Source organism: Salvelinus alpinus, chromosome 5 (assembly GCF_045679555.1).
Source record: "Salvelinus alpinus chromosome 5, SLU_Salpinus.1, whole genome shotgun sequence".
Lineage (NCBI taxonomy): Eukaryota > Metazoa > Chordata > Actinopteri > Salmoniformes > Salmonidae > Salvelinus > Salvelinus alpinus.
Genome location: NC_092090.1, coordinates 75404964 through 75431535, shown reverse-complemented (window position 1 = coordinate 75431535; position 26572 = coordinate 75404964). Strand labels below are relative to the sequence as shown.

Sequence of the window (26572 nt, the reverse complement as noted above, 5' to 3'; positions counted from 1 at the left end):
CACCAAAGCTCCGCCCCTGTGCCTTCTTTTCAAAGAAGCTCAGCCCGGCGGAATGAAACTATGACGTGGGGGACCGGCTTGTTGTCAAGGCCTTGAAGGCGTGGAGACATTTGCTTGAGGGGGCTAAACACCCTTTTCTCATCCGGACTGACCACCACAATCTGGAGTACATCCGGGCTGCGAGGAGACTGAACACTCACCAGGCAAGGTGGGCCCTGTTCTTTACCCATTTTGTCTTCACCTTGTCCTACAGACCAGGTTCCCAGAACACTAAGGCATACGCACTGTCCCGGCTGTATGACACAGTGGAGCGGCCCATGGAATCCCACTCCCATACTTCCGTCCTCTTGCCTGGTGGCACCGGTGGTGTGGGAGCTGGACGCGGACATCGAGCGGGCGTTACGTACAGAACCCACTCCCCCCAGTGTCCAGCTGGGCGTCTGTACGTTCCGTTTGCTGTCCGCGACCGTTTGATCTATTGGGCCCACACATAACCCTCCTCTGGTCATCCTGGCATCAGTCGGACAGTGCACTGTCTTAGTGGGAAGTACTGGTGGACCACCTTGGCTAAGGACGTGAGGGTTTATGTTTCCTCCTGCTCGGTGTGCGCCCAGTGCAAGGCTCCTAGGCACCTGCCCAGAGGGAAGTTACAACCCTTGCCCATTCCACAACGGCCGTGGTCGCACCTGTCTGTGGATTTCCTGACGGATCTGCCTCCCTCACAGGGTAACACCACGATCCTGGTCGTTGTGGATCGGTTTTCTAAGTCCTGGCGTCTCGTTCCTTTGCCCGGTCTCCCTATGGCCCTACAGACTGCGGAGGCCCTGTTCACACATGTTCTCCGGCACTACGGGGTGCCTGAGGACATTGTATCTGATCGAGGTCCCCAGTTCACGTCAAGGGTCTGGAGGGCGTTCATGGAACGTCTGGGGGTCTCGGTCAGTCTTACCTCAGGTTTTCACCCCGAGAGTAACGGGCAGGTGGAGAGAGTAAACCAGGATGTGGGTAGGTTTCTGCGGTCTTATTGCCAGGACCGTCCGGAGGAGTGGGCGGCGTTCATACCCTTGGCAGAGATGGCCCAGAACTCGTTCTGCCACTCCTCTACCAACCTTTCCCCTTTCCAGTGCGTACTGGGGTACCAGCCGGTTCTGACGCCGTGGCATCAGAGCCAGATCGAGGCTCCTGCGGTGGACGGTTTAGGCGCGCTGAGGAGACCTGGGATGCCGCTCATGTGCACCTTCAGCGTGCAGTCAGAAAGGCGTCAGACAGCCAGCGCAGACCGCCACCGCAACACCGGGGGACCAGGTCTGGCTCTCGACCCGAAACCTGCCCCTCCGCCTGCCCTGCCGGAAGCTGGGTCCGTGGTTTGTGGGGCCATTCAAAGTCCTGAGGAGAGTGAACGAGGTTTCCCCCAGATTACCGTGTTAACTCCTCGTTCCATGTGTCTCTCCCCAGGCCAGTGGTAGCTGGTCCACTCCAGGAGTCTGAGGTGCGGGAGGTTCCTCCGCCCCCTCTGGACATTGAGGTGGCCCCAGCGTATGCAGTCCGATCCATACTGGACTCGAGGCGTCGGGCGAGGGGCCTTCAGTACCTCGTGGAGTGGGAGGGGTACGGTCCGGAGGAGAGATGCTGGGTGCCAGTGGAGGACATATTGGACCCTTCGATGCTGCGGGATTTCCACCGTCTCCATCCGGATCGCCCTGTGCCTCGTCCTCCGGGTCGTCCCCGAGGCCGGGTTCGGCGCGCGGCTTGGGTACTATCACGACTTCCGCAGAAATTGGTCCCTCTCCTTGTTTGGGCGGCGTTCGGTGGTTGACGTCACCGGCCTCACCGGGATCCACTTTTCATTTTCCATTTGTTTTGTCTTTGTTTTCTACACACCTGGTTTCAATTCCCCTCATTACATGTTCATTATTTAACCCTCTGGTTTACCCCATGTTTGTGTGCATGTTTGTTTTATTGTTAGGCTGTATCTTACGGCTGGTATTATTGTTGCCGGGTTTTGTTGTTACGCCCGTTTATTCGTGGTACCGGTATTTTTTCCTGCACCATAGTATTGTGTTTTGTACTGGTGTTTTCTTGTATTAAATATCTTGTCCACGCATCTCAGCCTGACTCCTTTCACCAGTTACCCACAGCCTTGACATCCAGATTACTGCCTGAATTCAAAATTGGTTAAATATATTTTTTCCTTACCCATCTACACACAATACCACATACGACTAAGTGAAAACTTTTTATTTTATTTTATTTGCTAATTTATTGAAAATAAAATACAGAAATATATAATTTACATAAGTATTCACACCCCTAAGTGTACAGCTGTGTGTCTTTTTAGGTAAGTCTCTAAGAGCTTTGCACACCTGGATTGTACAATATTTGCCCATTATTCTTTTAAAATTCTTCAAGCTCTGTCAAGTTGATTGTTGATCATTGCTAGACAGCCATTTTGCTAGACTGCCAAATCTTGACATATATTTTCAAGCCGATTTAAGTAAAAACTGAAACATTCAATGTCGTCTTGGTAAGCAACTCCAGTGTAGATTTGGCCTTGTGTTTTAGGTTATTGTCCTGCTGAAAGGTGAATTTGTCTCCCACCATGGCCTCTTGGTGAAATCCCTGTGCATTGTCCTTCCTCTCCGACAACTGAGTTAGGAAGGACGCCTGTATCTTTATAGGGACTGGGTGTATTGATACACCACCCAAAGCCTAGTTAATAAATCACCAAAGGGATATTCAGCGTCTGCTTTTTTTCTTTTTACACATACAGTGGGGAGAACAAGTATTTGATACACTGCCGATTTTGCAGGTTTTCCTACTTACAAAGCATGTAGAGGTCTGTCATTTTTATCATAGGTACACTTCAACTGTGAGAGACGGAATCTAAAACAAAAATCCAGAAAATCACATTGTATGATTTTTAAGTAATTAATTTGCATTTTATTGCATGACATAAGTATTTGATCACCTACCAACCAGTAAGAATTCCGGCTCTCACAGACCTGTTAGTTTTTCTTTAAGAAGCCCTCCTGTTCTCCACTCATTACCTGTATTAACTGCACCTGTTTGAACTCGTTACCTGTATAAAAGACACCTGTCCACACACTCAATCAAACAGACTCCAACCTCTCCACAATGGCCAAGACCAGAGAGCTGTGTAAGGACATCAGGGATAAATTGTAGACCTGTACAAGGCTGGGATGGGCTACAGGACAATAGCCAAGCAGCTTGGTGAGAAGGCAACAACTGTTGGCACAATTATTAGAAAATGGAAGAAGTTCAAGATGACGGTCAATCACCCTCGGTCTGGGGCTCCATGCAAGATCTCACCTCGTGGGGCATCAATGATCATGAGGAATGTGAGGGATCAGCCCAGAACTACACGGCAGATCCTGGTCAATGACCTGAAGAGAGCTGGGACCACAGTCTCAAAGAAAACCATTAGTAACACACTACGCCGTCATGGATTAAAATCCTGCAGCGCACGCAAGGTCCCCCTGCTCAAGCCAGCGCATGTCCAGGCCCGTCTGAAGTTTGCCAATGACCATCTGGATGATCCAGAGGAGGAATGGGAGAAGGTCATGTGGTCTGATGAGACAAAAATAGAGCTTTTTGCTCTAAACTCCACTCGCCGTGTTTGGAGGAATAGAAGGATGAGTACAACCCCAAGAACACCATCCCAACCGTGAAGCATGGAGGTGGAAACATCATTCTTTGGGGATGCTTTTCTGCAAAGGGGACAGGACGACTGCACAGTATTGAAGGGAGGATGGATGGGGCCATGTATCGCGAGATCTTGACCAACAACCTCCTTCCCTCAGTAAGAGCATTGAAGATGGGTCGTGGCTGGGTCTTCCAGCATGAACCGAAACACACAGCCAGGGCAACTAAGGAGTGGCTCCGTAAGAAGCATCTCAAGGTCCTGGAGTGGCCTAGCCAGTCTCCAGACCTGAACCCAATAGAAAATCTTTGGAGGGAGCCGAAAGTCCGTATTGCCCAGCGACAGCCCCGAAACCTGAAGGATCTGGAGAAGGTCTGTATGGAGGAGTGGGCCAAAATCCCTGCTGCAGTGTGTGCAAACCTGGTCAAGAACTACAGGAAACGTATGATCTCTGTAATTGCAAACTAAGGTTTCTGTACCAAATATTAAGTTCTGCTTTTCTGATGTATCAAATACTTATGTCATGCAATAAAATGCAAATTAATTAATTAAAAATCATACAATGTGATTTTCTGGATTTTTGTTTTAGATTCCTTCTCTCACAGTTGAAGTGTACCTATGATAAAAATTACAGACCTCTACATGCTTTGTAAGTAGGAAAACCTGCAAAATCGGCAGTGTATCAAATACTTGTTCTCCCCACTGTATACCAATCGGTGCCCTTTTTGTGCGAGTCATTATAAAACCTCCCTTGTCTTTGGGGTTTAATCTGTGTTTGAAATTCACTACTCGATTGAGGGACCTTATGGATATTTGTATGTGTACGGTACAGAGATGGGGTAGTCATTCAAAAATCATGTTAACCACTATTGTTGAACACAGAATGAGTCCATGCAATTTATTATGTGATTTGTTAAGCACATTTTTACTCCAGAATGTATTTAGGCTTGCCATAACAAAGGGGTTGAATGCTTATTGACCCAAGACATTTCAGCTTGACATTTTGCATTAATTTCTAAAGTTCCCTACAAACAAAATTCCACTTGGACAATATTGGATATTTTGTGTAGATCAGTGACACAAACTCTCAATTGAATCCATTTTAAATTCGGCCTGTAAGACAATTTGTTTTTGAAAAAGTAAAGGGATGTAAATACATTTTGAAGACACTGTACATCTAAGCTCCTGATACATGTCTGCATCTGCGCCACTTCTCGAAAGGTCAATGGATTCTGATGATTGAAATGGAAGTTTGATCTGTGCAGTCTGAATTACACTCTGACTACAGCAGAACCATTATGGTTTGTGTATGGGTGACCCTTCGTTCTCCTCTACTCCTCTAGGTGTGAAGCCACTAGTAGTGGAAGATACATATCTCCTCTGTCCTGCCCCTATTCTACAGGAAGAGGGAATGTAAGTAATACCATCACTGAATGAATATCAGGTTTTATAATTATCTGCTATTTATCTGCCGATATTTCTGTCACCCATCCTCACCACACTCTATCTCTTTACACTCCATCTGTGTTCCAGGGCAGCCAACCTCTATGTCAGCATGAATGAAGGTCTTAGTTTCATCTCCAGTTCAGTCACCATTACAACTGTGAGCTGTGTAAGAACAAAATGCACCACACCACTGTGCAACACAACTATGTGCTATGCAGTACCCCATCAAGGATTCACAGGAACCAATAACTGTCTCAAACTATGCCTTATTATGTTATTCCCCTGTAGTTACACATTAACAGGCACTTGAACTTTCTGATGGTTCTCAGCCTTTGCACCGTTGTGAAGCTCAGTAGAGACTGAGTTTGACCGGTGTCCCTCACTCTCTGTCTGTCCCAGTCTGATGGAACCATCCTGGCCATCGCCCTGCTCATCCTCATGATGCTCTTAGTCTTCATGCTGCTCTGGTGGTTCTGGCCTCTCTGCTGCACTGTGGTGAGTCACATACACTATCTGTCACATTCACACTCATGGACAGTGTCTTACAAGCTGTAACCTTTTTAAATGAAACACAAATTGCCCTATACGGTAGGTAAACTCATGTGTAGCTTACAGGATTTCCACCAAGTATTTTCTGAGACAACTCTTTATACTGTTTATACACTGTGATCATGGCTTTATTTTCCAGAGTTCTTTTGTCTGATTTTGGCACACTCAGAGCACCTTACCTACCTGAACAACATTCCCACGGTGAGACGGTTATGAGTTAGTGAAGGATGAGACTCCTTGGCCTTTTTGGCCTCCAATTGATTTTGTTAGTCCATTATGCCCAGAGGTCACCAGAGGTCAAAGCCCAGTGGTAAATGTGTGCTGAAGTAATTAGTCCCTCTGTTGAAGTCATTTGTTCGACTGGAGGTCACAGAACCGCTGCCCCCTCAGCTGATGGAGGTCACAGAACCGCTGCCCCCTCAGCTGATGGAGGTCACAGAACCGCTGCCCCCTCAGCTGATGGAGGTCACAGAACCGCTGCCCCCTCAGCTGATGGAGGTCACAGAACCGCTGCCCCCTCAGCTGATGGAGGTCACAGAACCGCTGCCCCCTCAGCTGATGGAGGTCACAGAACCGCTGCCCCCTCAGCTGATGGAGGTCACAGAACCGCTGCCCCCTCAGCTGATGGAGGTCACAGAACCGCTGCCCCCTCAGCTGATGGAGGTCACAGAACCGCTGCCCCCTCAGCTGATGGAGGTCACAGAACCGCTGCCCCCTCAGCTGATGGAGGTCACAGAACCGCTGCCCCCTCAGCTGATGGAGGTCACAGAACCGCTGCCCCCTCAGCTGATGGAGGTCACAGAACCGCTGCCCCCTCAGCTGATGGAGTTCACAGAACCGCTGCCCCCTCAGCTGATGGAGGTCACAGAACCGCTGCCCCCTCAGCTGATGGAGGTCACAGAACCGCTGCCCCCTCAGCTGATGGAGGTCAAGGGCAATGTAGCTTCTCAGTGTTGTTCTAGTATTTAGACAAAAACATTGAGAGGAGAGAGAAAACTTACGCCATCATCAAGATATGGGAAGTAGGTTACACAATCACACAGTGTTCATGTTTGCCAAAGCTCCTAAAACAAATTCCATGAGGTCCCATCTTTTTCCCAGAATACATAGGTTAGTCATTCTCAGAATAACTCCATGCCAACTCCAATCTACTGCCTCTCCCTCCCAACCATGCCAAACAAAATGCAACACTTCTGGTCTATGGTGTGTATTGCCCTTTCAATATCTGTTTTACCAGCCTGGAAACAGAAAAGTTGGAAAGACGCAGAAAAATATGCCAGTTTTTACTATGTTACTCTCTCTCTCCTTACCTTTATAGTTCTTGTCAGTTATTTTCGGTGGAAATCCTTTCCCAGCACTGTTTAGGAAAGTGATGCTAGGTTACCATGGGAAATCAGCTAGTATTCCAGCCTTTGGGAAGCACAGAGGAAAATAAGTATCATTTCAAGTCATGTATATTAATTGTCTTGGCCAGGTTATTTTCTAAGTGCTTACAGTTATAGTTGCTCAAAGTTTTGTTGGCCATAGACACACCACAAGCATGTATTTTGCTATAGATTGAGAAGTGAATCTGAGGAAAATACAGTTTTATCTATATTTACTAAACATTTAAATGATTCTAATATTCTACTACATCATCACAGGGCTCTGCCTAAATCCAACAGGAGGAGCTGTTAGTCAAAAGCTGTCTGTAAAATGTTTTAAGGTGTCCTTTTCCTGCAATACGCTTTACACAGGTTTCCTTGAAATTCATCACAGTTGAAAACAGAAAAACAATTGCGCATGGAGCATACACTCGCATGCCCTTTACTCTCCCCCACCCCATCCCTCTTCCGCTCCCCACCCAACCAACATCCCAGGTTTAGGAATCTGGATGGCAGATTTCTAGGTCAGTCGCTTGTAAATAGTTGAACAAGGGAGAGAAAAAAACAATTCCTGAGCCATGTGTTTTCATGTAACCCTGTTTTTAAATGTGTATTTTGAAGTACATGTATGTTTTCTTACATGCTCATTACATGAATGTAAACTCTGTCTCTTCACCCCCCCAACAACAGATGATCCATGAGCCACCACCACCAGTACTGGAAGACAGTTCGGTAAGAAAAAATACATGACAAAAAGAAACCCTTTATTTTGATTACTGTTGGAGTGTGGGTTAGATTTTCCACAGTATGTCTGACTTTATAGTTAGAGATTGTCTCTGGAAGGGTAGAGAAGTCTATATTCACTCACCGTAGCACAATGATATGGCTCTAAATGTAATGGCCATTAAGCAGAAGAGAAATACACTTTCAGCCATTTGTTTTATAGGTAAAGTAATAATACTTTTGGTGGATAGTTTTAGTGAAATAGAGAGATACACTACTGTAGGCTACCAGGTTATAGTTGACTGACTGACATGTAGCAAAACCATTTAGAATGTTAATAGGTGTTGGAAACCATTGCTTTTGGTCCATTTTCTTCAATTATCACAAACCTCACTGACCATTTGGAATATTCCCCATGATTTTATAGACTGACATATGACCAAGATATTTATTCCGCCCAATTGCTGTGGTTTTGCCTTTGAAGTAGTGTCATGATAGATATGTAGTACTGTATCCATCAACCAGAGCATGGTCAGGACAACGCCCTCCCACTATGAAGACCTGTCTTTTTCCACGCCTCATGTAGTCCTAAACCACCCCTTACTCCCAGCAAATACATTCTGATAAAAAAGGCAGGAGATCTTCTTTGAACAGCCCCCTTCTCTGGTCACTGTACAAATTGATAATCAATTTCTATACCCCCCCCCATGTACAGTATGATAAAAAATAAAGCTGAGAATAATTGTCCCTTTATTTCACTGTATGGGATTTTCTTTAAGTTTAAGGTTTCAACTAAGGCCTTTTTTAAGAGCCATCTGTTAGGAATCCTTTCCTTGAAATCCCTCCAGACCTCTGGAAATTCACTGACTAATCAGATGAAACAAACAATACTTCACAACAATAAATACTTTCACAGTGAACAACAAACAGCACCGCAAATGACTCTACTTACAAACATTTTCAACTGTCAACAGAATTCTATCAAATTTGACTCATTTGAATGTCATTAAGCTTTTTTACAGCACACACTCTCTTCATAAATGTTGCAATTATTTCCTTTTATTATAGACCCATTTAATTTTTTTTGGGGGGGGGGGTACGCGACTATGGTTGTCATCAGGAAAGAATAGAGAGGCAGGTGTATACTGTAGTGACACAATCCAAGTACTTGTCTTCTCAACTGATATCATTATGTTTATACCAGTGCTTCTTTTAGATGTTGATTTTGTAAGATATCGATTGTCGTAAGATCACCTCATTAATCCGGCACATGGAATGTCCACACAAAATTGGTCAAGTAAGCATCTCCCCCACTCCAATTCAATTAGATCATATAGGAGGTATCTCCTCCTTTTTTTCTGTGAAGCTCTTTGCCCATTGTCTGTGTCTCTCTGAGGGTCAGTGAGGGTGATGGCGTCAGCCTATTGTTATTGCCACCTCCTCCCTGGCAGGCCCGGATCATAGTCCTGATGGATTCAATTAGTCTGAATCTGGGCCTGTGAAAGAGCTGAAACATGAGGAGGTGGGCTGTGGGCTCTGTCATTTCCTCTGATCTGACGCACGCCACGGACGGGACTGGAGGTAATGAGGCGAGGGGGAGAGTGAGTAGATGGAGACTGACTTAGATAATAAAGGAAATCATACCCAGGGCCTGAAATATTAGACTGAGAGTAGGGTATATGAAAGATGGAGAGACAGGGGGCTTGGTCTTTAAACTGTATCTCAGAACCAACAGTTCCAGTGTGTGTGAAATGATCAATCATCTCAGACCTACATTAACCCTGTCTTAGATACTGTGAACCACATGTGAGATATTAACACCTGTCTTTACACACTCTCTCTATTTCCCCCCACTTCAGGATGAGGAAGAAGATGGGATGCCCAAGAAAAAGTGGCCCACGGTTGATGCTTCCTATTATGGGGGTAGAGGTGTGGGTGGAATCAAAAGGATGGAGGTGAGCTTCCCTGGAGCCCTGCTGTGTTTAAGTTCTGACAACCAGATTTCATTCCCACTACTGTACTTCATACTACTGTAATGTACCTGCCCTCCCTCACAATCTACAGCTGTCCTCTCCATGCTATTTGACACAGGAAGACTCTGTTTGAAAGAACAGCAATGGCAAACAATCAAGCACACACTCAGTGGTTGATCCGACTGATTGAATTTGGTTGAAATGAAGCTAGACCGATCTTAAAACCTCTTGTTATTTGTCAGGTGCGTTGGGGTGAGAAAGGCTCTACTGAGGAGGGAGCCAAGCTGGAGAAGGCCAAGAACGCCAGGGTGAAGATGCCCGAGCAGGAGTTTATACAGACCCCGACTCGCATCCTCAACAATGGCACGCGCAAGCCTCCTGGCCCTCATAAGTGGTACTCACCAATTAAGGTATTGACCTGGACAATACATTGCACACACAGTTGTCAAGTTCAATCACATACTCAACATAGGTTCCTTTATATATGGCCATGTATTTGACTGATAGGATGGGTTGAAGCTGGGGTTTATTATGTAGGCATTTCATATTTTAGTGTTGGGGTCCCAGTCCTTACGTGACCACTGGTATGGAGCCCCTACACACAGGGCCAGGTGCTAGTTAAAGGCATTGTTCTATATGTCCTGACAGTCAGCAGGGGATGGCTAATTGAAACCAGATACACACTGGACTGACCTCCAGGGGACAAGGGCTGCAGAACCAGTAGTTTTGTGTAGAAAAACAGATTATTTTTGTTCTGCCCCTTCCCCAACCTCTTATTAATGGCTGGGTCTATGCAGAATTCACAATGAGCAAATATCATTTGTTCAGGTTCTGGCTTTGATAATAATCTGGGTCAGCTGTTTTATAATTAAATTGAATTTCAATCTACAAAGTGAACACTCTAATTGGTAACAGATAGACATGCATTGAGAAAATTAGGAAGTTATGGGTTGAGTTCGAAGATAATCCCTGGAAATTCATGTAAAGTATTAGTATAGTGTGTAAATGTATGTTGCATAGCGACTTATAGTCACACCAACACAAAACCATGCACAAAAAGCATCTTATTGGTATTGTGTACTGCTCTGTGATTGCAGGGCAAGCTGGATGCTCTGTGGGTTTTGCTGAGGAAAGGCTATGACCGTGTGTCTGTGATGCGACCACACCCAGGAGATAAGGTAAGACCCAACAAGCTGGATACATGTAGACAGAGCAAGGTTCATGTGAGGTCCCCTTCTACAACCCAACTCTGCCTGCGTCATATGGAACCCAGGGCTCTATGAAACACGTCATGGTTTCCACTGGAGGAAAATGTAATTATTTTTGCAATTTTCCTGATCAAGCAACCTGTAACTAACCGGCGTATAGCAACACAAGTGTTCTGTACAGGAGTCTCTAAAACATACTGTAGCTATACTATTATAGCGCCACATGATGTTCATTGACCTGTTTAAATCTATCAGAGGTTGTGACTTTCAACTATTAAACAATAAGGTTTTGAAATAAGTTATATTTCAATAGGGAACTATGAAATCCAAGCAAAACAAATATTGTGTTAACATTTTCACTTGTAATTTGCTAAGGGGTATAGTCCATTATTCCATTAGAAACTCCATCACTCCCTCCTCCTCCTCCACCATAAAGCCAGTCTGTGTTTTTATTTGGTGACGCATGAATCAGGCTTTGCATGATGAGTACATTTTGAAGCAACAGAAAATGTAGCAACATAAATGGGCACAGCTGCCAGTAATAAAGCACACATACTGTAGAAAGAGAGGACTGCTGGGAAAACTACAGTAGTAGTGAGCTGGCACCCATGACTTTAGAAACCCCCGAGAGTTACAGGTTGTGTTGAGAGTTACAGGCTGTGTTGAGAGTTACAGCCTGTGTTGAGAGTTACAGCCTGTGTTGAGAGTTACAGCCTGTGTTGAGAGTTACAGCCTGTCTTGAGAGTTACAGCCTGTGTTGAGTTACAGCCTGTGTTGAGAGTTACAGCCTGTGTTGAGAGTTACAGCCTGTGTTGAGAGTTACAGCCTGTGTTGAGAGTTACAGCCTGTGTTGAGAGCTGTGCATACGAAGGTTGTTGGTGGCACCTTAATTGGGTAGGACGGCCTCGTGGTAATGGCTGGAGCGGAATTAGTGGAATGGTATCAAATACATCAAACACATGGTTTCCATGTGTCTGATTCCATTCCATTTGCTCAGTTCCAGACATTATTATGAGCCGTCCTCCACTCAGAAGCCTCCACTGGAGCTGTGGTTAGGTTCGACTGGGCTGTGCTGAGGAGAATGAGAACAGAGAGGAAGATTGATTCAGTAGACTCTACTTCCTCCTTCACAGGAAGTTCAACCTGAATTAATGTGTAGCTATTCAGGGTGGATGGGGCTAAGTATTTTGTCAGCAAAGTTCTTCAGTCATGTCATCTGAGGGATGGGCTCAAACAAATAATTCTCTAAAGATTTTAGCATTTTCCAATGTGGCTGATTTATTCATTTTTCCTTGTACATAAAGCTATGTGGTTAATTGTGTAACTTGTTGATGCGAATGTGAAGATATTACAGTAAAGTACACAGCAGGGCGAGGGGAAGCATTGTGCCCTTGCGGGGAGCACATGAAAGGCCTGTTACACTGACTGAACACAAAATTACCAATGAGGCTTTTTATACTGTCTTCTTAGGTACAACTGTTTACTGCAGCTCCATTGGTCTGCACACCCCACTCACTGTAAGATGGTGAATAGAGACAGTGGAAATTACAGAGACATCAGAAAACTTGCAACGCTGTCATGAATTTACTTTTGCCAGCACATGAGGGGAAATAAGACTTAAAAAGCAAAAATAAAAACTAGCAGACTCTATTCTAATGCCTATCACACTGTAAATGACTGCTGACATTAATAACAACTAAGCCGTACATAATTAAGAGTAGGAGTGAAACCTCATCTCCATAAAGCTGTTAGTTCATTAGTACACAGGAAGCTAGGCAGAGAGCTCTCTAGTTTTCTTGTTGACTCTCAGTAAACAAGCCTGCTCTGGTTGCAATTAAGACCTCAAGTTAAGGCATTGTTTTTATAGTTTCCTCCAAACCAATGCAGCTGTGGGAGGGAAAGAATCTGGCCAGGATTTCAGCAATACTCCCACTTGACATCACATACTCAGTCCGATTCCCTTTATCCAATGTTCCAGTGCACTGACAGGGCTAGTGGGGAGAGAGCAGAGTCCCTGCTTCCTCTCCTCTGCCCCTGTGTTGGTGCCAGGAGAGAACAACTGCCCCCTCTCACTGAAGCCACGGAAGTTCAAGGCCAAGTGCAGAACTGCAGAAAACAGGATCCCCAGTCAATGGAAAAATGTAAAACTTCGTGTAAATAACATTTTTAGAAGACAATCATGGTACCAATAATATACCAGATGTATGTCCTTGAACCAATCATTTTAAAATCACACACAGAACAAGTTATAAGGACAATTTAGTTGCTAATGGCAGACTGAGGACCCTGGTTGGCCTTCAACTAGAGTTATTCAATAAGAGGGGGAGCACTGAGCTAGCCTGTAACATCACTTCCTGGATTAGCTCAAACTGTGCATGTTATGTGTCCTTGAGATGCCATTTTAACCAACTTCATTTGGCTTCAATGTGCTGTTGAGTCTTCACATAGGAATGAATGGTGTCACATGATCAATGGCTTTGTCCATTCACATACAGTCATTGGTTGGGGCTCTAATGAGGAGCTGTACTGTTTTCAATTTAAGACACAAAGAAAACATCATGGTGTGGTGGCACACAGCAAGGGTTGCATCAGCTGTAGATATTTCATCCACATTTGGGATTCATTGTTTTACGTCTTAGTTTGTGCTTTGAAGTCAGAGAGCTGAACTCAAGAAGTAAAACCTATTTGTATTCCTTTCAGGTAGTCTTTCATAAATGTATAAATGGTCAGGGGGCAGTAAAAAAAGGTCTGCTCTGCTACGTGAGTCAAGGGAATAGGAGTGTTGATTTGAATTAGTGGTTCAACCTCAGGATTCCCAACAGCAGTCAGTAAAGGTCTCACCAGCCTGCCTCAGTGCTCCTACAGGATGAGGCTCCTCATGCTCTCACACTTCAGTCCTCTCTCAGGCTGCTCCACAGGGACCAAGATAGACCCAGACAACTGGTAACCTATCCACTGTAGTTGGATTGTAAGGAGAGAGGTAGGTAGGCAGCTTAACCGATTTAAGCACAAAAAAGGGTATACACGCAATATTGTCACTGACAATAATCCTGACAGGAGGAAAGCTCACACAGAAAGCAAAGCATGTACGTAGGGTAATTGTTTAATATTCCAAAACATAAGCCAGTGTTCCAAAACACTGGCTATTGTTTGGAATATAAATGCATAAATACATCCAAGCTAAACTGCCTCCTCTTCCTAGTATACTGATGGCTAATGTCCAATTGCTGGAAAATAAACTTTGTGAACTCACAGCAAGGCTTCAATTGCAGAGGGACATCAGGGAATGCTGGGACTTTGTTTTTACTGAGACGTGGCTTACGGACAATACAATCGGCTCTGCTATTCAACCAGATGGCTTCTCCATATTTCGAATGGATCGAACGGCGGCTTCTGGTTAGAGTCAGAGAGATAGGGGTATGTTTTCTCATAAACAATTCCTGGTGGACCTACGTTGAAAACATTGAGAGTTCCTGTTAGCCCAACCTGGAGTTTCTGATGCTAAAATGCCGACCCCACTATATGCTGAGGGAATTCACGTGCGTTATTATAACAGCTTTGTACATACCGCCACAAACAAACACCAAGACGGCACTCAGCGAACTGTACAAGATCATTAGCCAACAGGAATCCGCTCACCCGGAAGCAGTCGCGGGTGACTTTAGTGCAGCTTTAGACATTATCGATTATAGTCTGCTGCTGGATAAACGTACGTGTTATGGCTTTACACACCCTGCTATAATGTAGATAAAGAGAGGGTGTTCTTTAATGGAAGCCTCTAAGATATAATCCAGTTATAATCAGGAATTCCCCAGGGTAGCTGTTCAGGCCCCTTGCTTTTTAAAATGTTTACTAACGGCATGCTACTGACTTTGAGTAAAGCCAGAGTGTCTATGTATGCAGATGACTCAACACTATATATGTCAGCTACCACAGCAACTGAAATGACTGCAACACTCAACAAAGAGCTGCAGTTAGTTTCAGAGTGGGTGGCAAGGAATAAGTTAGCCCTAAATATTTCTAAAACTAAAAGCATTGTATTTGGAACAAAACATGCACTAAACCCTAAACCTCAACTAAATCTTGTAATAAATAATGTGGAAATTGAGCTAGTTGAGATGACTAAACTGCTTGGAGTAACCCTAGATTGTAAACTGTCATGGTCAAAACATATTGATACAGTAGTAGCTAAGATGGGAAGAAGTCTGTCTATAATAAAGCAATACTCTGCTTTCTTAACAACACTATCAACAAGGCAGGTCCAACAAGCAACATCAAGTTACTGACGCAAGCAGTAAAATTTGATTTAAAAAAACAGATAAAAAACATCTTATGGAACAGCAGAGACTGTGAAGCAAAACAAACATTGGCACAGATACACGCATACACACACACACATGATAACATACATTATATACATTGTCATGACGTTGCCCTCTTTGGGTACAGTGAGCACCAACCTCCCTCTCTCTGTCTTCAACAACCAGGCTACTGTGGTCAGAGAGGTTGTAAATTCCTGTTGGAGATTATCTCCTCATGGCCACAGTATAGAGAGAGAGTGAGTTTTCATAGAGAGAACAAAGGAATTTCTTCCACCTCACAGAACTTGAGGTCCGAACAACATTTATGTTATGGAGAAGGTATAAAAGATCGGTGAAGAATCCAGCTACGAACTGGTCCGTTTGGTACAATTTTGTGAAACTCATGGGAGACAATAGGGCCACCTTACCATAACGCTGTTTAAACAATAGCCTCAGATATGAGGCTTACATCTAATTGTTGTATAAGATGAATGAGTGAGGATGATACTGTTTGGGAAATTGTGTAATGTGATTTTGGACTGTTTAATGAAGGAAACTCCAATTCCCTTTGGAGTTTAACTAAATCAGAGGACCGCCTATGAGCACAGTTATGGTCTTGTGTCCTGGGACAGGCCCTTTTCTGCTCTTCCAAATAAAACCCCCACCCGGGTTTTCTATCACGAGGCCGAGCTTACCTCAATTACGAGATGGCTAAAGGTTGCAGACCAGCTTACCTCGATAACGAGAGGGCCAAGGTTTGAGACCAGACTCCTGAACTTTGAACCATTCCACGTGGTTAAACTCTTAAACTATCGATACCGACAGAATAAGAACAAGTCTTTGATATTAATTACTAGTCTGCAGCTAGGAATTCGGTATCATTGAACGCGAAGACCGACAACCGCCGAAACATCTATCCTATAACGACATGAATGAATGTCACTCTGAACTATTCATTCTAACCACGACAGAGAGAGAGGGCGGACAGACTCTCCAACAGAAACAAACTTTTCAACAGAGATCCCGACGACACACTGAGCGTAAATATATATATTGATTGCAATTGTTCCCGAATGAGTGAGCGTTCATGTGCAAAGGATTAGCATTTCAATTGTTATAATTATCACTCTGTCTAACAAGCCGCCATACCGGTTTAGCCCACTAGGGCACATCCCCCTATCATTTCTTTGTTAACATATCTATTTTGTTTGTTTGTGTGATGCATTTCTGTGAATTACTTAGTTAGTAAATAAATGATTTTAAGACAATTTATGTATGGATGACTCATAGTGAAGACTGATAACCAACAATTTGGAATGAGACTAACGTAAGGTAAATAATAATTCATTAATTCGAAGACTAATTGAGCAGATATTAAAATATCTGAAAGTTATATTAGGAAAATTATAACTTTGTAATCTGATTATTTTCCTTGGGGCCCCGACTTTCTAGTTAATTACAGTTACACGATTAATCAGTTTAATCGCATAATAATAATTTCAGAGAGTTATTTGATAAATAAGTCTTCAGTTTTAATGATGTCAAAGACACGACAACATACACCTGGATTTAGCACTGTAGATATGTGGTAGTGGTGGAGTAGGGGCCTGAGGGCACATAGTGTGTTGTGAAACCTGTGAATGTGTTGTAATGTTTTCAAAATTGTATAAACTGCCTTAATTTTGCTGGACCCAAGTTTCAGAAGAAAGTTATTCATTTCTGGCAATTTTGAGCCTGTAATCGAACCCACAAATGCTGATGCTCCAGACACTCAACTAGTCTAAAGACGGCCAGTTTTATTGCTTCTTTAATCAGAACAACAGTTTTTAGCTGTGCTAACATAATTGCAAAAGAGTTTTCTAATGATCAATTAGCCTTTTAAAATGATAAACTTGGATTAGCTAACACAACGTGCCATTGGAACACAAGAGTGATGGTTGTTGATAATGGGCCTCTGTACGCCTATGCACAGTAGATATTCCATTAAAAATCAGCCGTTTCCACCTAAAATAGTCATTTACAACATTAACAATGTCTACACTGTACTTCTGATCAATTTGATGTTCTTTTAATGGACAAAATATTTGCTTTTCTTTCAAAAGCAAGGACATTTCTAAGTGACCCCAAAATTTGGAATGGTAGTGTACATATACAGTTGAAGTCGGAAGTTTACATACACCTTTAAACTCAGTTTTTCACAATTCCTGACATTTATTCCTAGTAAAAATTCCTCTCTTATGTCAGTTAGGATCACCACTTTATTTTAAGAATGTGAAATGTCAGAATAATTGTAGAGAGAATGATTAATTTCAGCTTTTATTTCTTTCATCACATTCCCAGTGGGTAAGAAGTTTACATACACTCAATTAGTATTTGGTAGCATTGTCTTTAAATTGTTTAACTTGGGTCAAATGTTTTGGGCAGCCTTCCACAAGCTTCCCACAATAAGTTGGGTGAATTTTGGCCCATTCCTCCTGACAGAGCTGGTGTAACTGAGTCAAGTTTGTAGGCCTCCTTGCTCATACATTTTCTATGGGATTGAGGTCAGGGCTTTGTGATGGCCACTCCAATACCTTGACTTTGTTGTCCTTAAGCCATTTTGCCACAACTTTGGAAGTATGCTTGGGGTCATTGTCCATTTGGAAGACCCATTTGCGACCAATACTTAACTTCCTGACTGATGTCTTGAGATTTTGCTTCAATATATCCACATAATTTTCCAGCCTCATGATGCCATCTATTTTGTGAAGTGCACCAGTCCCTCCTGCAGCAAAGCACCCACACAACATGATGCTGCCACCCCCGTACTTCACGGTTGGGATGGTGTTCTTCGGCTTGCAAGCTTCCCCCTTTTTCCTCCAAACATAACGATGGTCATTATAACCAAACAGTTATATTTTTGTTCCATCAGACCAGAGGACATTTCTCCAAAAAGTACGATCTTTGTCCCCATGTGCAGTTGCAAACCGTAGTTTGGCTTTTTTATGGTGGTTTTGGAGCAGTGGCTTCTTCCTTGCTAAGCGGCCTTTCAGGTTATGTCGATATAGAACTTGTTTTACTGTGGATATAGATACTTTTGTACCTATTTCCTCCAGCATCTTCACAAGGCCTTTGCTGTTGTTCTGGGATTCATTTGCACTTTTCGCACCAAGTACGTTCATCTCTAGGAGACAGAACGCGTCTCCTTCCTGAGCGGTATTATGGTTGCGTGGTCCCATGGTGTTTATACTTGGATACTATTGTTTGTACAGATGAACGTGGTACCTTCAGGCATTTGGAAATTGCTATCAAGGATGAACCAGACTTGTGGTGGTCTACATTTGTTTTTCTGAGGTCTTGGCTGATTTCTTTAGATTTTTCCATGATGTCAAGCAAAGAGGCACTGAGTTTGAAGGTAGGCCTTGAAATACATCGACAGGTACACCTCCAATTGACTCAAATTATGTCAATTAGCCTATCAGAAGCTTCTAAAGCCATGACATCATTTTCTGGAATTTTCCAAGCTGTTTAAAGGCACAGTCAACTTAGTGTATGTAAACTTCTGACCCACTGGAATTGTGATACAGGGAATTATGAGTGAAATAATCTGTCTGTAAACAATTGTTGGAAAAATGACTTGTGTCATGCACAAAGTAGATGTCCTAACTGACTTGCAAAAACTATAGTTTGTTAACAAGAAATTTGTGGAGTGGTTGAAAAACTAGTTTTAATGACTCCAACCTAAGTGTATGTAAACTTGTTAAAATGACCATGCATAGATAATAACCAGAGAGTAGCAGCAGCATAAAAAAAGGGGGGGGACAATGCAAATGGTCTCGGTAGCCATTTGATTAGCTGTTCAGGAGTCTTATTACTTGGGTGTAGAAGCTGTTAGGAAGTCTTTTGGACCTAGACTTGGCGCTCCGGTCCCACTTGCCGTGCAGTAGCAGAGAGAACAGTTTATGACTAGGGTGGCTGGAGTCTTTGACAATTTTTAGGGCCTTCCTCTGACACCGCCTGGTATAGAGGTCCTGGATGGCCGTAAGCTTGACCCCAGTGATGTACTGGGCCTTCGCACTATCCTCAGGAGGCCGAGCAGTTGCCATACCAGGCAGTGATGCAACCAGTCAGGATGCTCTTGATGGTGCAGCTGTAGAACATTTTGAGGATGTGAGGACCCATGCAAAATCTTTTCAGTCTCTCGAGGGGCATGGCCTGAGATCAGCCACCCACATAGTGGATGAAACGGTGGGTTTGCACATCCGAAGAATTTCTACACAAACTGTCAGAAACCGTCTCAGAGAAGCTCATCCGCGTGCTCGTCATCCTCACCAGGGTCTTGAGCTGACTGCAGTTCGGCGTCGTAACTGACTTCAGTCGCAAATGCTCACCTTCGATGGCCACTGTCATGCTGGAAAAGTGTGCTCTTCACAGTTGAATCCCGGTTTCAACTGTACCGGGCAGATGGCAGACAGCATGTATGGCGTCGTGTGGGAGAGTGGTCTGATACCAACATTGTGAACAGAGTGCTTCATGGTGGCAGAGGGGTTATAGTACGGGCAGGCATAAGCTACGGACAATGAACACAATTGCATTTTATCGATGGCAATTTGAATGCACAGAGTTACCTTGATGAGTTACCTTGATGAGATCCTGAGGCCCATTGTTGTGCCATTCATCCGCTGCCATCCCCTCATGTTTTAGCATGATAATGTTTCAGCATGATAATGTTTCAGCATGATAATGTTGTTGATAATGTTGCAAGGATCCGTACACATTTCCTGGAAGCTGAAAATGTCCCAGTTCTTACGTGGCTTGCATACTCACCGGATAAGTCACCCGTTAAGCATTTGGGATCTGTGTCTCTTCGATGTGTGTAGAGACTGGAGAATGTATACCTTTATTGCTTTTTACTTTGAACCACACCACCTCTACAACTGACCAGTGGATTCAGAAATAATACATTGCGTTATTCTAACCTTGTCGCTCTCTTTCATTTCAGGGCCGATGCATGAACTTCACCCGGGTCAAGTCCAATCCTCCTCGCTACCCCCACTACAACCATCACTCAGTCCCCATCTACACCCCTCCAAGAGGCTGCAACCCACCACCTCCCCAAGGCAAACTCCCCCTTCCCACCGGCAGCCCCCCAGCCTCCCCCTCTCCATCCTCCACCTCCACACTGCCTCCACTGCCCTCAAAACCCCCTCCTTTTTCTACCACTCCTCTTCCTCCCATTACTCCACCTCCTACCATCACACCCCCACCTTACACTCCTCCTCCAACTCCAGCCCTTCCTCCAACCACTCTGCATATACCCCCTCCTCCTATGTGCCCCCCTTCCCCGCCACACCCTGCATCCCCAACCAGCTCCCTGCCCCCAACCCCTCAGGCCCCTCCTCCAGGACAAGGCTCTCTGCCCCCACCCCCTGCCCGCCCACCACCACGCCCCTCTCTGTAAATCCTCAGCAGTGATTGGGAGGGCAGGGGTTGACTAGTACTAGTACAAGGAAGATCAACAGGAATCACAACTGTCCCCTCATTCTACTGCCACCCAGGATATCTGTGTGGCTCACACACTTGTCAGCTATTTGTTTACAGTGGCCCATGTACACATGTAGGTCAAGAGTACAAAGAGAAGTTGTATTTGAGGTTCCACGGATATCTCCTGATGGACAGCTTTCGTTATAGACAGATCTATGTTGTCCATAGCTGGCCAGGTCTGCACAAAACACTGTTACCTTGCCATGGCAATAAGGGCTAAGCCCATCTGTCCATTCTACAACCAACAGAAGAATGGATGGATATCGTCGTAACAAAGTAAAGCCAAGTGTTGGATGGTTGCCTGTTTTTAAAAAATTAACTGAGGCTCTTGAGAGATGGCTGAGGTATTAAGTTCAGAAAGAAATTGAGAGATGTCTCCAAATGACATTCCGATAATGTATCAGTCTGAATTTTCCACATGCAATATTTGTTTTTCACTGACAAACAAGTTATTATGAGCAGCGGAAGGATTCTTAGAATCACAGAAATGTCCCAGTGCCAAATGCCCTGCTGCATTGCACAATTACTGTCGAGGACAATGTTTCTTAATGACAGCATAAAGGATGATTTTACGCCTTAAATGTGCCTTTAATTAAAAACAGAATGTTATTGGAGAGCAATTACATTCCAGTGGTTTAAGTAATTTGTTCATCCATGTGACAGTGTTTGATTCATATGATGGGTCTTTGTTAGTTTATAGCATTCCTAAAATGCTTTATACATATAGCGTGTATAAATATGTCTTACTTTTTGTCCATTTAGTGTTGGATAACTATTTTGCAGAGTATGATTGTTGTGGTGAAAAAAATAATCATTACGAATAAATGACAATAAATGTGTGCATACGAGTCCTCACAATTATGCCAAATTCCTCAGAATCAGCACTATCAATGGTTAATGTTATATAGTTGGGTTTACAATGTTGTATTTCATCTCAAAATGTTATGACGTATATATCCTTGGCCTTCCCCCCAAAAATGTTAAAAATGTTTTGTCATTGCTGCTCCTGTGGTTCAATGTGGTTTATTGAAGTCACATTTAAAAAAAATCTAATTACATATTGTGTAACTGACCAAAGAATATCATAGGGTAATGATGGTTATCCTCTGAACCAGGCCATGACGACTTCAACTATTGATGCTAAGTCTATAGGCAGTCTATGGGTCAAAATATTCCAAGCACAAGTTGGATTATGTAATGCTTTGAGTTGCCCATAAAACAGGATGAGTTTTATGTAAACACACTTGATGAAACTATATGTCTTATTATCACACCCAGACACACATGTAGGCAGGCATCTGCATGTGTGGTTCTGTGCCAGGGACTGGGATCTTGTCCACACAATTGATCAGAATCTCCCCTGCAGCATCAGACACTTTACTATACCTCCAGATGAGGTGTAATATAGGCCAGGCCTTCTGCCTATCCATAAGAGGAAGATTGGAGACAATCATGGAAAGTTGGCTTTGTATTGAGTCAAGTTCATGAAAGTACATATTGATGTACAGATGTCTGATTTTGTATAGTAAAAGGCGCATCAAAATATTTTGCAATCTGAATATGTGTAGCAAAGGAAGGCATTTTATGTTGGGTCTAGAAAACTTGAAGTGGAGTCACTCTCTGTGTTCCTTTGTGAAGGAATCATATTTTCATTACAGACTTATTGACTTTACATGCACCTGCCAGGCTCTCAGGTCAAAAGAAGTGTACTGTAGCCGGGAAACTGGAAAGCAAGGCAGTATAAGCAAGTACAGATTTAGCTGTCATTGCTATGTAACCAATTGTCATTTAGAATTTATGAAGTAAACGTTGAATCCTTGAAGTAATTTTTTCAAACTGTGTCTTTTTTATGATTTGTTGTTATGCACACATATACTGAGTATACAAAACATGCTCTTTCCATGACATAGACTGACCAGGTGAATCCAAGTGAAAGCTATGCTCCCTTACTGATGTCACTTGTTAAATGTGTATGTGTGCCATTCAGAGTCGTGAATGGGCAGGACAAAATATGTAAGTGCCTTGGAACAGAGTATGGTAGTAGGAGCCAGGTACACCGGTTTGTGTCAAGAACTGCAATGCTGCTGGGCTTTTCACACTCAACAGTTTCCTGCATGTATCAAGAATGGTCCACCATCCAAAGGACATCCAGCCAACTTGACACAACTGTGGGAAGCATTGGAGTCAACATGGGCCAGCATCCCTGTGAAACGCTTTCAACACCTTGCTGCTCTGAGGGTAAAAGGGGGGGTGCAACTCATTATTAGGAAGGTGTTCCTAATGACATTTAAAGCAGCGAGAGCAATGTCTTGGATTGAAAAACACTGATTTAAAGCAGATTGATACAATTCTTGACCTGTGAAATGTACTATTTCGATGTACTTCATGGTGCTCCTAATGACAAGGTGCAAGCAGGCAATGTCCCATAGTTTAAACACATCACCAGAGACTTGTAAAGAGATTAGTAGACCTCACATTTCATAAAGCCACCCTCTTATCCCCAACTCCCACCCAGCTGGATCATAGGCACGCTCCAAACTCATTCTGGAAGACATCCACATGCCATTATTAGTGGACCTAATTCAGTGCCTCTTTTAAAAATGTTCAATACTAAAAGCATACAAAAGAGAAACATTCAATTTACCAGCTGGTTAGACATCACTGAAGCAATACGTTTTTCAGCCCCTTTCTTTTGAATACCTTGCTCCTAATGTTGTTAAGGATGTTGGAGTCACTGGGTTCACCAACTATGCACCATTTACTAACAGTGCAAAGACTGTACCTCCCTGCCTCAATCATAGAAAAAATGTAATGATTGTGATTCACGGCTAACAGCATCCAGATGTTCATATGTTGAATTATGTCACATCTACAAATGGAGTGAGCTATCTAGGAAAATATTAGACATCATCTAATCTGCAGGAAATGTGGAAAGGCTGGAGGAAAGGCGTGCCAGTATTAATTATACATTACATAATTGTGTTTTGGGCATATAGTGGGAGGGATATAGGGGACATTTGGACGAAATAAAACAATTGTTCACTTGAATCCTCAAACTGAGGAATAAATATATACCAAATATTACTATGTATTAACCAAATAACTCAGAACAAACAACCTATAGACAAAAGGCTTTGGTTGCTTTAAATGGTATATAGAATATTATCCTTTATGTCCCTAGATCACAGAGAAAGGAAATATAATGCTCAGCTGCGTTCATTGACCCCTTCCATAGAGGCCAAACACAATGCAAGAAATGTCTTGGCAGAAGTTGCACACTTTCCACCCCTCATTTCTTCCAAGCCATTATGACATAGTGTTCAAATTCACTGTGTAGTCCTAAGGAGGCCAGCCCTCATCCATCTACAAAGCTCTGTTAACACTGTATCTGGTGGCCCCTCACACTGGATTCAACAGAAGGAAAATAATAACTCAAGAACATTATGACCCAGTAAATCCAGTAGAAAGCCTCTGGTTATTCTTTCTGGGAAGCTAACTGACAGTCAAGTATTCTTCAATTGCGATAAAAGTCAACCGATCACTGCTTTAAGACAAAATGCTCTGTTAAACTCCTTGGTTGAACACACCCAGTCAGTAAACTGATAGGAGTAGGCATCAACAGTAAACACACAACAAAAGCTGTCAATGGACTATACAATAGACTTCATAATGAGCGGAAGAAATTAGTGCAGATGGACGAAATGAGACAAGGAGAGGAAGCCACTTTAAACTGTTGAGATGCACCCTTGGCAAGGTGTGGCAGCTGCAGCAGCTGTTGATAGTTATTCAAGATCAGAGGTAATTGCACTGTTTGCCACTATATTAGACGCCTTGCCCTTGTTAGTTCATAATGAGGACTGATAAACCCAGAGAACTGAATGCTTAAGCAAAATGATGCTATGACACTGAAATGGTGCGTAAAGGATGTTTACAACGTCGTCTTTTGACAGTGAACGATCTTAAAGGACTAAAACATATATTTTCAACAATGTTCACTGTGGTTAGAGGATTTAGACTTTTTGGCTCTGTGTATAAGGCTATGGTTGCCTTTGGTGATTGCACAACTCCTGCACTTGAGGCCATTTTAGTACTAAGCCAATGCAATGAAACAATTCTGGAGGCTGCTCTTGTTTTTACCAACTGTTGTGCATGTTTTCTTTCAGCCATACTGAAGTTCAACACAGCCTTTAGGTTGATGCTGTCAGTTGTCATTTCTCATCAGGACATAAATGTGTGTTCAAGTGTCAATGATCGCTGTTATACCTCCAAGGCTATTGGTTCCAAAACTGGCCAAACCGAGAAAGGCTTCAAGACCACCCAATCAATTCTGCAGGCTTGTTCAACTCTTTGTCAGTGCTCCCTGTCAGTTTGCTCAGCCATCTTGGCTTTCAACAGATGCATTGCACCAGGTGTCTCCGCCATGTTGGTTCTACGGGGGTACGTGAGACCAATGTTCTTCACCATCAGGACTCTCACTGGATACTTTGCAGAGGCACTTGCCTTCAGTTGGGACCTGATTCATTGCTTCAAGGAAGTGCTCTTCTCTCAGCAGTTGCGCCTAAAGAAATCACTCCTGTTTCTGTCTGAGGTGGCTCTTTGCATCTTTACCTGACCACTTTGTCTTGGAATGAATATCGTTTTAAGGACTTTTCCTCCAGTAAAGTAACTTGAGTAATGCTTTTCTTTTTAATTCTTTTAACATCTTAAGGAAATGTGCATCCTAGGACTATTGCTTCAACTTCCCTTCAAGTGTTTATTGTATTTTCAATTGCCATATTAACTATTAAAATGTTTCCTTAATTGAATCATTAGTTGAATCATTGTCCAACTGCATATTTGGAAATCTTGACAAGTTACATTATCTGCCATAATGGCAATTTTATGGATGAGATAGGGAAATTGTTAATCCATGGGCATAATTGTGAATACTTAATCCTACTGTACACTGTCAAAGCCCATTTTAAAAAGACACAAAGTATAGTACTAGACACTATTGCAACAGTCATAATAAAGTGCCCCACAAGTTTCCAACAGATGTTCCAGGGTCTGAGTGTTAGTGCAGTGTCCTTGTCCATACTTCCAGTCTGAACCTGTCAAAGGCCTGCATTTTTACATGAGTTACTAAAGCACTTCCAGTATAAAACATGGTCTTTGAAAGATCCTAGCAATGTAGGCAGATACAAGGGCTCAGTAAATGTAATACAATGAAAACACAGTTGCAAAGACCGGTAAACCTTTACTTGGGGAAATCCTTTTCAGGAAAATAATGCTTGATTGCAAGATCTTAAACTGAAAGGTAAAATACAAATAAGCAAAGAACCTGTCTCGAGTTGTCAGTGACCCTTTAGCATTCAAACCAGCATACTGCTATACTCCTTGGCTTATAAAAAGACACATTTTGGAGTCACCAGCTGACATGTTAAGTTATAAAACAGCAGCTACATAGTCAAACACGCTTACTGCATTGCTCTGTAGGTGTCTCGTAGGCAGAGCACTTACAAACCCTTATCAACAGCGTCTCTAAAACCACACCTTTGGTTACTCAAAGCAAAATTAACATAGCATGTTTTTTTTGATTGCATAACCCATATGTTCTAGAGGTCTGTGTACTAAGTTGCTGTATACAAAACATTCAATAGAAAGGAAAACTATGGTCCCAATATTGCAATCAAATTGGTATGGTGGCAGGGCATGGGTCGACAAAACATCGGTGCAGATTACGCTCATCTGCAACTCCATTTCTCTTGGAAAAGGAGTTGAGTTATTGTAAAACAGAGACCCAAACTGAGCCCAGGCAACAAGGCCTATTTATTTATTGCTAACA

General features: G+C 43.2%; 1 protein-coding gene and 1 long non-coding RNA gene across 3 annotated transcripts in view; both read left to right on the top strand.

Annotated features, from left to right (window-relative positions):
* LOC139576795 (anthrax toxin receptor 1-like) overlaps positions 1-21587 on the top strand; it is a 62794-nt gene extending 41207 nt beyond the window's left edge. For both annotated transcript variants that reach the window (XM_071403283.1, XM_071403282.1), the window contains 8 exons: positions 5005-5074; positions 5195-5273; positions 5507-5602; positions 7711-7752; positions 9603-9698; positions 9959-10126; positions 10814-10894; positions 20207-21587. In XM_071403283.1, coding sequence (XP_071259384.1) covers positions 5005-5074; positions 5195-5273; positions 5507-5602; positions 7711-7752; positions 9603-9698; positions 9959-10126; positions 10814-10894; positions 20207-20665 — 1091 coding nt within the window. In that variant the 3' untranslated portion in view covers positions 20666-21587. The remainder of the gene's footprint in view (positions 1-5004; positions 5075-5194; positions 5274-5506; positions 5603-7710; positions 7753-9602; positions 9699-9958; positions 10127-10813; positions 10895-20206) is intronic.
* A 2967-nt stretch (positions 21588-24554) lies between these two features.
* On the top strand, positions 24555-25553 carry LOC139576794 (uncharacterized). Its single transcript, XR_011675174.1, has 2 exons — positions 24555-24661; positions 24912-25553. It is a non-coding gene; the product is annotated as an uncharacterized lncRNA (long non-coding RNA).
* Positions 25554-26572: the final 1019 nt, after the last annotated feature.